The 13,772-nt window shown below is 40.3% G+C and overlaps 1 protein-coding gene across 1 annotated transcript; it reads right to left on the bottom strand.

Moving 5' to 3' along the window:
- Positions 1–1,790: 1,790 nt before the first annotated feature.
- On the bottom strand, positions 1,791–8,388 carry slc25a55a (solute carrier family 25 member 55a). The gene is made up of 10 exons (XM_048255557.1): positions 8,281–8,388; positions 7,170–7,276; positions 6,896–7,021; positions 6,442–6,497; positions 4,862–4,952; positions 4,620–4,738; positions 4,267–4,456; positions 3,910–4,064; positions 3,522–3,597; positions 1,791–3,182 (listed from the first exon to the last, which is right to left on the bottom strand). The coding sequence occupies exons 2-10, from the start codon at positions 7,187–7,189 to the stop codon at positions 3,023–3,025; spliced, it is 993 nt and encodes a 330-aa protein (XP_048111514.1). The 5' UTR covers positions 7,190–7,276; positions 8,281–8,388; the 3' UTR covers positions 1,791–3,022.
- Positions 8,389–13,772: the final 5,384 nt, after the last annotated feature.

Genomic DNA, 13,772 nt, shown 5'->3' with positions numbered 1-13,772 from the left:
AACCTGATCTGCACTTTGTCATAGATAACTGTCTACAAAATGATTTGTAAAATGAAAAGTAATAAAAGACACAGGGTTATATGTATTGTAGAACTGTAGCACGCCTGGAATTATACTTTTTTACTAGTAGTTCTTTGCAATGGCTGTTTGTGAAAGTTTGAAGTAGCCAGCATAAAAAGAGGCAATTTTTGATCTATGGATTTTAATGAAATGCCCATTTTGAGATTTTTCTTTTCAGGCTCTTGGAACACTGGCCATTTGGACACACCTGTACTTTGTGCCAAAAAACCCATTTTAAAAGCATTTACTGTGGCCTTTGATTTTTGAAGAAAAAATCAATTGCAGTACTTACTCAAAGCTTGGTTAGGAGATTGTGATTTCACAAAGGCACCTATGAATTCTCATAACCAATAAAAAATGTAGGTGATGTTCCACACCTCATTGCATTCCAAACACCATCCATTTGAAGTACTCCCTTCAGTATGGTTGCAGCCTATGGGCGGGATAGTTTGCCTGTGAAAATGATTACCATGTAGTCTATAAAAGGGATTCAACTGCAAACTTGTCACAAAAGGAAAAACTTCACAAAAGAATTCACTCAACTGTGATAGTTAACTGACTCATGGCCATGTTACCGCCCAGATAGCAAAATCAGATTGGCACCGGTGGCGTGCCACTTGTGGTCCGCCGTTGGACCACCATCTCTTTAAATTTAAATTGTCATGAATATTAAGAAAAGTTAATAGAATGATGGATGGAGTATAACTGAACAAATGAAAAAGATTTTAAACCAATAGTGGCAAAATATTGGCCAATGTGTCTGCAACCCGCCAGTGGACCGCCTGAGAACCGATGAGCAAAATGCCAGCGGACCGCCAGCTATGCCCCCAATGGACAGACAGACAGTGGTCCGCCAGCCTCTTGCTATCTGGGCGGCGACTGGCATACAATATTTTCTGTAACCAAAACACAGTCCTCCACTATCCTTTACATACTACTGTTGCTTATACTACTGTGCATAATCACTGGAATTTGCAATAGTGCCATTTCCATAAGTGAAAGATACACACTATATTAAGTATGAAAATTACTGGGATACCTGACCATTATACCTTTGGGGCTTTTATGACATCCCATATTAAGTCTTTAGGCATAAGATAGCTAACAGTTTCCACCCCTCTGGGAAGGCTTGCCACAAGATTTTAGAGTTTGTCTATGGGACTTTTCCACCATTCATCCAGAAGAACATTTGTGAGATTAGCCACTGATGTTGGATGAGAAAGGCTGGCTGACAATCTCCGTTTGTTCATACCAAAGGTGTTTCTTGGAGTTGAGGTTAGGGCTATGAGCGGGCCAGTCAAGTAAAAAAAAACTCATCCAACTATGTCTTTATAGGCCTTGCTTTCAGACGCCAGGCAAATGTGGCCCAAATTTTTTTTTGGGGGGTAAAGTGACCAGGTCAGACTTCTTCAGAAGTAGGGTCAGTGGGTCAGTTCGGCACTGCAAACACTTCACGCTGTAATCTAAAATAGGCCACATTTTAAAAAAATCAGATCCGAGCAGACAGCATGGTGATTTTGTACACCTGTGGCACTTAGTCTAAAAGAAACACATCAAAGTTGTGTAGAATCAAATCTGACAAAGCAGCAAACTATCCAACTACAGATCATATCTACACTCACACATTTGATTGATGTAAGAGCGCGTGGAGCCAATCAAATTAATGAATCTCACTCTCAATGTGCAGCTCTGTATTATGTCTACTTACAGAAAAATGCAAGACTCCAGTGCAATGATAACATTTGTTTATTAAAAGTTTTAGCACAATAGAAAAATACAGGATTCAGTGAGAATGTAACATTCTGGTTAAAAATTTCACAATTTTATATTAGTTGTGGTGTAACATATAGAGCCCAAGGGCCGCCTAACGACAGCCATTGAACCATCGTCCTCTGCAATTACCCTTCACATTACAAGACAAGCAAATTCACTCATAAGGCAGACATAACAGACAAGACACAGGCATTCAGAGAAGCCACATACAACTAGACAAACAATGCAAAGGACTGAACGTAACATTAATGACTGCTTCAAGAACTTGAACACTCACTTACAGAGAACAAAAAAGCAGGTCATAAAAGTAAACTGCTGCACCCACACCTCTTAACACTGTGACCAATCGAGTAAGACACAAGTAGTGTCTTTGAATGCAACCTTCGGTGATCCCATAACCAAAATGGTTTGTTTTCCTTGGTCCAATCACGACTTTGGGAAATGTGTGAAAGTACATATAAACGGCTTGTTTATTGTTCCTTATAGTAACAATATGCAAAATATAGTTGAAATGTTCCCATTAATGAAATTGTATTTGATCTTAAAATGTACTGCTCATGCAGTCAAATTTGAAATAAGGGAATTTCCAAACAGAAAAGTATTATTTGTTGCATGTTTTTTTTTTTACATGAGAAGGCCTGTCATTTGTCAAAAGCAACTTTGTCCAAACACTTTAAGAAATCAGCAATTGTGGGAATTTAAATAGACATATTTTAGTTGAAATAAAAATATATACATACAAAAAGCAATATGATTGATAAGGTCTTTTTTTTGGACTACGTGCCGAAAAGGACACCATATTTCCCTCCCTCACTGAGGGAAATTCCAAGAGGAGAACTTTCTGGAGAAAGAGTGGACCATTGAGTATAAACCCTTGTAGTAAGCCTTCCTCAGCTTCTCAACGAGGCTTTCCCGCCAACAAGTGCAACCGTTGACTTTAGCCACACAAACAATCCAGGAAGCCAAAAGAGGAAGTGCTGGCGAGCCTCACACACACACACACACACAGGAAGTCAACGACAGCATACATGTGAGGCTCAAAAAGAAATCTGACAACTAAGCTCTTTTTGTCGTCTGTCCTTTTCATTCAAAATTGGTGGTTGTGTAGCTGCCACTAGTATCTTTCTTTCCTTTGTTTTCCTTAATTAAATAGTTCAGGGAGTCCGCAAAGTGTCTCTGTTGTTCCACCTTAGGCGGAGAGGAGGCCGAATGGGGTCTGGCCCATGATGAACTCGCCTACGCCCACAAAGTACATGACTTGGGCAATTCCAAAGAGCGGTGCGATGACCAGCGCCCGGCAACCGGCACCCTTGAGGAAGGCAGAGGGGCCCTCCCGCTGCATAATCTTACTGCAGAGGCAAGCAGAGAGGAGAGATAAGGTTAACAACCACACACAGGAACTAGAAGAGCAGGTTATGCAAAACTACCCCGAAGCTAAATGCTACCGCCTGGCTTCTCATTCAACGGATCATTTAAGAAGAACTAAAGAACTAACAATAGTAGTGGCAATCCCTTTAATTCACCATTCAATGCATGTTAGGTGTACATTTTCACTTTTTCCACAGGGCTGGAAGTGAAAGCTTTTGGCTCTACTCCAAGAACAAGAAGAGTTGGTTGGTTATGCAAAGCAACACCCTCCCTAAGCGATGCAAATGAATTTCAATGGAAGCTCATCAGCGTCTGCTTACCTTACACAGTCCACAACGCCCTTGTAGCTTTCCTCATTGGCTCCCCTGCTCAGGGACTGGAGCCTGGTCTTAACCACTGCACAGGACAAACACAGGAGACATAGACACATTAGGCCCACTGAAACTGATGACTTCATTGACTCAACTATTTTCCAGTTCAACTGCTTTCTAAACCGGGGTGTTTTTCAACAATCTTGCTACTGAGTCCAAATCATTCAATCACAACATAAAAATGAAACTGTAGACTGACGCTGAATCCAAATACTGAAAAAGTTCCCATAGTAGAAAAGTTTGGTATATAACTTGTTATAGACCAATTCAGCCATTTGAAGTTTGGCTTGATCCATGATGTATAAAGCATTAGACTGGGGATGGAAGCAGAACATACCATCACAGGGGTTGACGGCCACAGCAGCAGTGGAGCCAGCCAGACAGCCGGACACAAAGGACCAGTAGAAAGGGCTGGTGCCATCGGGTGAGGACTGGCCCATGTGGTTTAGGTGAGCAAACAGAGGGAAGTACACCATGGAGAAGGGCACATCTCTGCAAGAGATACAAAACACAAACAGCATGAGTAAATTAGACAGCACATACGATGAGATCATCTCACAACAGTCCATTTCTATGGCGGACTATGGTGATTATCCGACAACAGTCCATTTATATGGTGGCTTTTACTGTACTGTAGTCAGTAGGTTTAGTTACAATATAGGGCTTCATAACCATGGCGTGGCTCTTCTCATACCTCATGAGAGTGGCCCCAAGGCCCTTGTAGAGCCCCTGGATGCCCTGCGTGTGCAGGAGCTCGCGGGCGATCTGCGTGGCCGACACGGCGCGGCCTGGAGCAGGGCTGGATGTGTAAGAGCGGCTCAGCACCGTGTTGGTGGCAGCCAGCTTGGTGGGAGACATGATGCCAGGCTTCCTCTGCTGGGCAGCTAAGAGAGGGACAGACAGCGAGACAGAAAAAAAATAAATAAAAAAAAGTTACATCACAGGATTTCAAATAGGCATATTAACACCAATCATCTTGCTTGAATAAGTTTAGATTTTAAAAGGATAAATCATTATTTGAAAAATAATAATAAAAAAATAACTTACCTATTCTTCCAGCATCTTGAAGCTGAATCTTCAGCATTTCCATGGGAGTAGTGATGATCACTTGGCACATGCCAGCACCACATCCTGCCAACATCTCCTTAAACACAGTCAAGCCCTTCCTGCAAAGCCAATGAGGGACACTGTTACGAAACAGCCAAAGACAGACAGAGGGATGATTCCCAGAAGAGCTACTGGAAGACTCTACTTGGCAGACTTGAGCCGTGTTGATCAGAAGTACTTACCCATCTTTGGCAAGGTGGTGGCGGAAGAAGTCGTTGGCGGCTAGTTTGATAGCCTTCTCAGGGGTGACCAGAGTTAAGTTCACTGCGGCACCTATCAACACAAAAACATGGAGGATTAGCAAAAACAGAAGGAGTACTCACACACACAGTGACACTCAATTACGGTTAAAGAAGTCAGACATTTCCCACCACCATCACACCAGAGATCCTCACATACTTAAACAATCTAAGAGTACATTTTAAGAAACAAACATGTCTGCAGGGAGGCTGTAAGTGTGGTGTGAATACTTTGGAATGATGATGGCAGGGAATCTTTGCATAACAGCTCATACACATAATCACGCAATATTTCTCTATAATTACAAATAAATAAATAAATAAAAATAAATAAATAAAATAAAAAAAGATTAGAGAGAGAGAAAATTGAGTAGGAAACAGAGACTGAATTGAGTAGGAAACAGAGGATACAAGAGCAATCTAGACAAGAATGTTCAGAAAGAAGGAATGATCAGATCTTGATCAGGTTTCTCTCAAGATCCCATAGCCTTCAGAGCAAGGCACACAGACTACCATTACAGTCAACATTTAGCTACAGAAAAAAAAATGCAAGAAAGATGTGAGACCAGACAAGTAGCTAAGGCCAACGAAACGATGACGAGACAATTAGGCAGAGCTCAGTGGCACAAGATGTTTAGTCAGAAAGGAGGTGATACAAACGGTGACAGAAATAACAAGACAAAAGAAGCCAAGAGTCGGCTGACCAGGAACAAAGGGACTGTAGACATTAAAAAAAACAACATCAATAATAAATAAATAAATAAATAAATAAATAAATAAATAAAAAGATATTGGTGCCTAATTGAAATAAAGCGATGTTGTAAGAACCATTATATGATTTGCCTCCAGCGTGGCTGCGCCATATCGGCTAGCCTTCAATATTCCCAGGGGGACCCACGTCTGTAATATGAAAAACACAGATGCAAACAAACAGCATTCCTCACATAACGGGAGCCCATACAACTGGCTCCCCTCTCTCCAACCTCACGTTTGCACAAATCAATTTCTCTAAGCAGGTATAAAGGACTACATAAATGCACTTCAGAGCACTGATGATCATATAAAACTACCATAACCTTACTTTCAAGTTCTGATAAGATCATTAAGACGTGTTAAATGAGAATCAACACACAGATTCAAGTCTCTCGTCTTAGGGTGGAGATAAGAAGCATTACTACTTGGTAGAGACTGTAGGATGCACAGAGTACATGTGAAACACTCAGATGTGTTTCAGGTCAAACTCCTCTATTAAACTAACTAAGGAGAAAGGGACACGTCCATAAAACGTGGTGGAATACACTTCTCCACTTAGGGTAACCACTAGTGTCTCTACAGCAGTTCTGAGAACAGCTTTAGGCATGAAACGGTAGGACGTCAATTGTAAAAAAATAACTTATACGGCCCTTTATCTTGTCACTTCCTGCATCATTCATTGTTTCACATTTCTGTCTGTTTGTCTACTGAATAAAACCCTAAATAAAACTACTTCTAAAAAATTTTTTTAAAAAAAGTGAGAATCTTACCTCTGTACATTCCAAAGTATCCCTCAGATCGTACAGTTTTGAATAGGCAATCCATCCTAAAAAGCAGAACAAATACAAAGAGCAAAACTAGTTTAGTTTATATATAACCAGCATACTCCAGGAACTGGGAAGCTTTTGTATACGTAAACATAAGAGCAAACAGTGCAATGAGGGCCAGAGATATACATGCAGGCATGCAGCTGGAGAGGGAGAGGGAGAGAGTGAGAGATCCAAGCCTATCCACTACACACATTCCAATGGGATTAGTCTGCTACAGGGATGGAATGCGAGAACCAAGGGCAACAGGGATCAAAGCCTCTCCCGAGTTAGAGTGTGCTGCAGTATCTGTAACCACCACTGGGCTCAAATTTCACTGTTGTCAACTGAAAGACACCTAGGCTACAGCTTGCTGAAACCCATCTATATGAAGAGACAAAAGGGAAATATCACTCACATGTTCTTGTAGACTTGATGGCCCTGTCGCTGATTCTGTAGCCTGGTCTTTGCCAAGTCGATGGGGAACACACAGGTCACCCCAACAATGCCAGCAATGCCGCCATTTATCAGCTTGGCAGGGAGACTACAAGAAAGTGGAAGAAAATAATGGGAATTAGATATGCATTGAAAGTTTTTCAGATGTAATTATAACTGTCTACATTTATACTTTAAATGTTCCTTGTTTAACAATCAGAGTTATGACAACAGAGATGAGTGCAAGTGTAAATTACCTGATGGGTTGCTGAGACATGATGACTTTCAGAAAGGCAACAAAAGCAAACAGGAGATGATGACTAAGAAGTTTTGGTGTTGTGGTAGGTAGTCAACGATAAGTAATCTGCAAGTGAAAAGCGAAAGAGACAAAAGGCAGCAGGTTTATGCACTGAACACTTCCCAGAGCATGGCCACACTAATCTCTTCCCACACACATTGCAACCCCCTTGACCTCTACCCTCCCCCATCCACAAAGACCACAAATGGGCCAAAAGGACTTCCGGAGTAGTGACAGGGGCGTGGATATACGGACACACACTAGCCAAAAGACCCTGTAATTGGATTCACTATAGGCTGTCCATGAGCTAGTGATGCACTTGTGCAATATTGTATTTACCATCACGCAAGCCAAGTCAAGACATGACATGTCTATTAAGCACTGGACAACCTAACAATAATGATCTCTGCAAGCAGACTGCAATGCCTTGACAGTTAAAAACTGCAATGTACACATTATATGAACTCCTCTATAAAGGATGAATTATATACAAGTTCATTCAGTGTTGAGGGCTGAAACGTAGGCTACAGTCGGCTGCCTTTGTCATTTCTGGTTGCCAAGCCATGGAAACTGCTAGCAAGAACATATGAAACCGCCCCTCCCCCACAGCCTACAATTGAGTGACTACCCGTGTCTTCGCTAAATGTTAACATCTAAACAGTAAAAGGATAGTCTTATTTCAAACTTTAAAGGCTAGAAAGTGATGTTAATTGACGTCTGTGAAACCTTCAAATGACTAAACTTCAATGAATTTTAATTTGAAGCCGGCCCGGAAATGCCACCCGGCACAGAGCGGTAACGTTAATTTACGATTATTAACTAAAAGTGGATGCATTCATTGATTTAAATTAACCTAAGTGCATGAGATTATCTTAACACAGCTAACGGAATTCGGGGACAGGCGCAAAAAGTATGTTAAGATATCCGAACAAGCAAACTTATTCAAGGGATGAAAAGAAACGTTAACGTTAACTTAATGTTAAAGAGAACCGGAATGTAGTATTAGATCAGCGAATACCCGATTAAAAGTTAGATATTTTGTTTAATAGTTGTTTTTTAATAACACTTACCTGGTGTGTAAAGCCTTTGGAAGTAGTTTTATTATCTGTCAAAAACTCAAGCGCTTTTCTTCTATCTTCGTCAGGAGTCTGAAATGGACTGAATGCAAATGAGTCTTTCTTCATATGAGGATGAGGAGGGAGGGAGGCGTAAATCGTCACTTGTTTGTTTCGTCCAATCATCGCCCAGAAATGTACATGCCTCATTACTATTGGTCCAACTCATTACTATTGGTCTCGTCGGGGACGAGAGTGGGCGTTCTTGTAGCCTAGTGTCCAATTTCATGAAGATGGGGCCCCTAGACAATGGATGAGCTTTTACTGTCTATGTTGAGAAGAGCAAAAAAGGAGAGGCAGATTTTTCCCCATGGAAACTCTTACTTCAATTGAGTTAATCAGAAGTAACCAAAAATACATTGGTCTATTACACATAATATGTGAAACTAGAAGTTGTCCTAGTCTAACATCAGGTCCGGCCTGGTTAAGCCTAGAATACAAGAATAACCCTGATGTTGCTATAAAAGGCTACACGCTATTTTATTGAAACTGAAGATGAGGTGACTTACTCACTGATGACTAATTAAAACCTGAGAGATTCGAAATAACCAAGACTAATGGGCACAAGGCCTACACTATAATCTCAATAGACACAGGAAGGCACCTATAGGAAGGTATACCTCCTAATCGTTATTTCTCTGTATGATTAAGACTTAACTCTTACACACAGCCAGGCTGTGTCTTGGCCATTTTCCAAACCTCTTTGCCATCTAGAAACTGACTGTTAACACTTGACATTTGTGTTGTCAAAAAGGACAATCTACTGGATACATTCAATGTTGATTGAAATTCTTTATTGACATTTCTGTATAAAGGATGTTTCAAATAAATAAATAAATAAGTAAAATGTATTTGTACATTATCGGTCAAAAGGATAAACACAATAAAGCCAGAAGGCTTATTTCCATTGTGGTTCTTGAAATGTGTGAGCTTGGTATGTGAGCCAGCCATTGTTTGCAGATGTAGAAATGTGGTGTATGTAAATATGCAGGTGTATGTAAATATGTGCGTATGAGTGTATGGTGGTAACAATCTCCATGCTGTTTACAAGTCAAGTCAAGTCAAGTCAAGTCAAGTCAAGTTTACAAGACATTGTAAGCCTAAAGACAGCTCATGACATTGAAATGGGCCTTGCCATGTGTTACACAACTTGCATTTATAACCGAGAAAACTTTTACAAGGTTTTATAGAAGGTTTTATACAGAAATTGCATTCCCTGGCCGTCAGAAAATCTGAAAAACATAATGCCAGCCTTTTGTTTGGTACATTGAGCCTTTAAAAATGCTGTGTAGAGGTTGATTTTAAATAGGGATCAATAAAGTATCTATCTATCTATCTATATCTAAAGTTGAGTCTAAATGCTTCTGGTAATTGAATTCCTTTTTTTTACCATGGTTTTGCTGAGATAAGCAGCAGGAGATAACTACCTCCCCCTCCTATTGCCTCACCTGGGTCCAACAATTGCCAAGCTCATAGCACAAACTACTGCTCTCAGATTACTCTTTGCATTCACAGTGGGTGTGCTACTGTAAACATACATGCAATAGTCATACACACAGAATGAGAGACAGAGATAGAGGAAAGCATGTCAAGAGCAAAGTGGGCCAGAGGGGTGCACCAGAGCCACGGTGGAATGCTGAAGAGGCAAATTCCTGGCAAATTCCAGGTATTCCAGTTGATGGTTTTATCCATTCTGATATCAGGGCTTTGGTTTCCCAAACAAAGCTCCATTCTCTTTTGTTGGCAGGACAATTCATACCATTCTTACATGATTAGTCTGATCGTGCCCACACTAAACAGGATCATACACTTTAGTTAATGGATTAGCATGGAATGGCAGAAACTCACAGCAATGTGTTAGAACATTACATAACACACTATGAAAAAGTAGTGGCTCTTGGGTTGACAAATAGGCGGGGCAGAGTCTGATGATCAAGTTTAGAGAAAAAAAAGCACACTAAGGTCGGTCCACGGAGATTTTGTTGATTTTTACAGCTCTTTCTTTCTATGTCTAGGCTATGAGCGAAATCTGGGGAATGGAATCCCATAATGTTAGCACTTGCGGTCAAAACACCATTTTTTTTCATACATAACCTATGGTTAACCTACTTAATGTTATTTTATTGGGTAAGGCTATTTGCACCCCTGGTACAATTAGCAGTGCATGCTATTCATACCCTGATGCAATAAGAAGTGAATTCTATTCATACCCCGGTGCACACAGCAATGTGTCCTATTAGTACCCCGTCTGGTACAAATATCAATGTATGCTATTCGTACCCCGGTGCACACAGCAATGTGTTCTATTAGTACCCCGTCTGGTACCAATATCAATGTATTCGTACCCAGGTGCACACAGCAATGTGTTCTATTAGTACCCCGTCTGGTACAAATATCAATGTATTCATACCCAGGTGCACACAGCAATGTGTTCTATTAGTACCCCGTCTGGTACAAATATCAATGTATTCGATCCCAGGTGCACACAGCAATGTGTTCTATTAGTACCCCGTCTGGTACAAATATCAATGTATGCTATTCGTACCCTGGTGCACACAACAATGTGTTCTATTAATACCCCATCTGGTACAAATATCAGGGTATGCTATTTGCACCCCTGTGCATTTATTCTGGCAGATTGATTACACCATGTAATAATAGCCTAATAATAAAAAAAACAAGCAACATGTTTTTTTGTTGTTACGTGAGCAGAGGTCATACACTTTTTGCTAAATACACTGGGGTATGATGTAACAAATAATACAGTAATAGGCTACATATGAATGTAGTGGGATTGCAGTTCATTGGCTTTACAGGAAGATGGAGATTTGATATTGCCCAACTGATACGATGGATGTATGTATCCATTATCTTGGCCTTGATCATTGTAACGTGGGGGCGTTAGCTCTGGGGTGCGCATAGGGAGTTATGACAAAACTGTAACTAACAAACTAGATCCTAATAGAAAGCTGTTGCTTATGCTGGCTTATAAAGGTAGGCCTATTTACAACATAAAAATAGGCTATGCTGGAAACAAATAAAATCTCCTTTGAAACCAATGGCTTTACTTTACAGTATCAAGCGGACTTAAACTGCCATACCCGTGGCGAAAAGTTGTAATAAAATTCACGCAGCTCCATGAGTCAAGGAAAGCGCGAATGAAGTAGCCACTTCTAAATGGGACCCACTACACCAGGGGTCTCAAACACCCGGCCAAATCCGGCCCGCGTCCTGCCCAATTCCGGCCCGCGACGTATGACAAAATAATAATGTAATCCGGCCCTTATTAATTGCGACAATTAAAATTATTTTATAATTTATAAAATTATTATATTATTAAAATAGACGATAGATCCAGGTTACGGTGACAAATCTCATTTGTAGGCCTACTCTGCTCCACTATGTGCAAGACATCCAGAGCTTGATTCAAACCCAAAATCGCTTAAAGTTTTCAGGAAATACTTGTATTACACGCCGAGAAACACAAAGGCCATTTGTAATGTTGCAGAAATGCAGGCCATAGTGTTGCAGAAATTGAAGCAGAAATTAAGCAGAAATAGGCCTACACCAAATGTTGAAAAACGTTCCCGTGTGATGAAGTCTTAGGTAAGCTATGTTATTCACCTATTCTAATTCTGAAGGAGAATATCCTTTTGGAGATTATGATCGATCGTCTATGACAGTGATAGTCACGGCGCGCCTGTGAATGGAGGTGCGTGTATTAACGGTGTCCACTAAGCATACCATGCTTGTTTCGACCCTCTGCCCAACATAGCTTGGAGGTTGCAGTGGTAATCGCGATGATAGTGTCCGTAATGGATGTGGTACAGACAGCAGGGCTGGTAGAAATAGGGCTCTAAAGAACTACAGTCACCCGCAATATGATGCGAACTTCTGGGTACTGCAGATTACCCGCGATAGGAACTGTTTGACCAGAATACTTTATTGTAGGCCTATATTGTAGTAATCTATTACTAAACCACAACATCTTAGGTGTTGGTATACATCTTAGGTGTTTTCCTGTTAATTTGTTATGTGGGTAATATGAAAAAAGGAAAGTAAACCTGCTTAAATATGTTCATCCAGTATTTACTGAAAGGTGCATAATTTGAGGTGCTTGCCATCCAGTGACAAATTAGATGGGTAAATTTACCCCCTTCATAAACTTTTGTTTTACTCAAAGATTTTTACATTTACAGTAGGATTTTTACATTTACAGTCTGGCCACTTTCAAGCCATGGCCTTTTGAAATTTTGATATAAAAATCCAATGGTGTTGCTTTCTTAACCCTGATGCCTAGTTTGCCAGGTTTAAAAAAGTTATGAGAGGAAATATTTTTATTTGGTGTGAAACACACACACATACCTGTTTTTTATGTTTTCATTTATTTTATAATGTGTATTCATATTTATTTTATCATTATTTTATTTATAAGCTAAGGTTGCTAGCACAGGTGTCTAAAACTAGATAAAAACACTTGCACTTTCTGTTTGCAGTTTTGTGTGGTATTTGAAAAAAAGAACATTGCATTTTCAGAAATAGCCGGCCCTCCAATCAGATGACGTTGGCAGAATTGGCCCCCAGCTCATTTGAGTTTGAGACCCCTGCACTACACAGTAGCTTAAGGTGTGTTGCTAAAGCAGCCATAATGAAATGAAGGTGTCATTGTTTGGATACTTCACACACACGTGCTTTTTAATTTCACAGACTACAACTACCAAGCTGGAATCAAAGCACATCGATTCCCCTCTCACACCCTGCACGCACTTAAAACAAAATAAACAAGCATCTCAGTCTTACACATGTATAGGCAAAACTGTATCAGACCGGTGTAACGTTGGTAAATCTTCCATTGCACAGAATGATTTTGTTGCACGTGCAACAAATGACAGTCGAAAGATACAATTACAGTGTTATCAATTTGCTTGGTATAACCGCATTTATAGTTTTCTACAAATGCAATCAATCAAATTGGCCTCCATCACTCAATCAACGCTAACGGTAACATTACCTAGGTCCTTATATTATAAGATTAACGTACCTGCAGTAAAAACCAAGCATGTCCGATAAACATCCTCAGATTTATTTCGGCTTCATGAATAAATGGGAATTACATTTCATGTGAACATCATCCTATCCTTATTAGACGTTCTCTGCGGTAAACTAGTCCTTGTAGGAAGCGTCCATTGTTTTTCCAACCCACTTTTAACTTCCAACAAAATTACGTCTCACTGCAACGATGCGCCATCTAGTGGACAAACGACTACTTATCGCCAATACTGGAAATGCAGCCATGATGATGATGACGAATATTTATTTTGGCTTTCTTTTAATCTTACTGAATTTGTAATTATGTATCGGCCGTTCTAATACCGATAGTATGTAGGTGCCTGTGTGTGTGTGCATGTGTATATGTGTGCACCGCCATCTACAGGCCAATGAGTGTA

The sequence above is a fragment of the Alosa alosa genome, chromosome 10 (genome assembly GCF_017589495.1).
Source record: "Alosa alosa isolate M-15738 ecotype Scorff River chromosome 10, AALO_Geno_1.1, whole genome shotgun sequence".
Taxonomy (NCBI): Eukaryota; Metazoa; Chordata; class Actinopteri; order Clupeiformes; family Clupeidae; genus Alosa; species Alosa alosa.
The sequence above is the reverse complement of the archived record's forward strand: the minus strand, read 5'-3'. Positions and strand labels throughout refer to the sequence as shown.

Coding starts and splice junctions, on each gene's coding strand:
- slc25a55a (XM_048255557.1), bottom strand. CDS start 7,189: ATGTCTCAGCAACCCATCAG. Junction 3,598..3,909: donor GGCCGTCAACCCCTGTGATG/GTATGTTCTGCT, acceptor TGTCCTGTGCAG/TGGTTAAGACCAGGCTCCAG. Junction 3,183..3,521: donor GGCGTTGTGGACTGTGTAAG/GTAAGCAGACGC, acceptor TTGCCTCTGCAG/TAAGATTATGCAGCGGGAGG.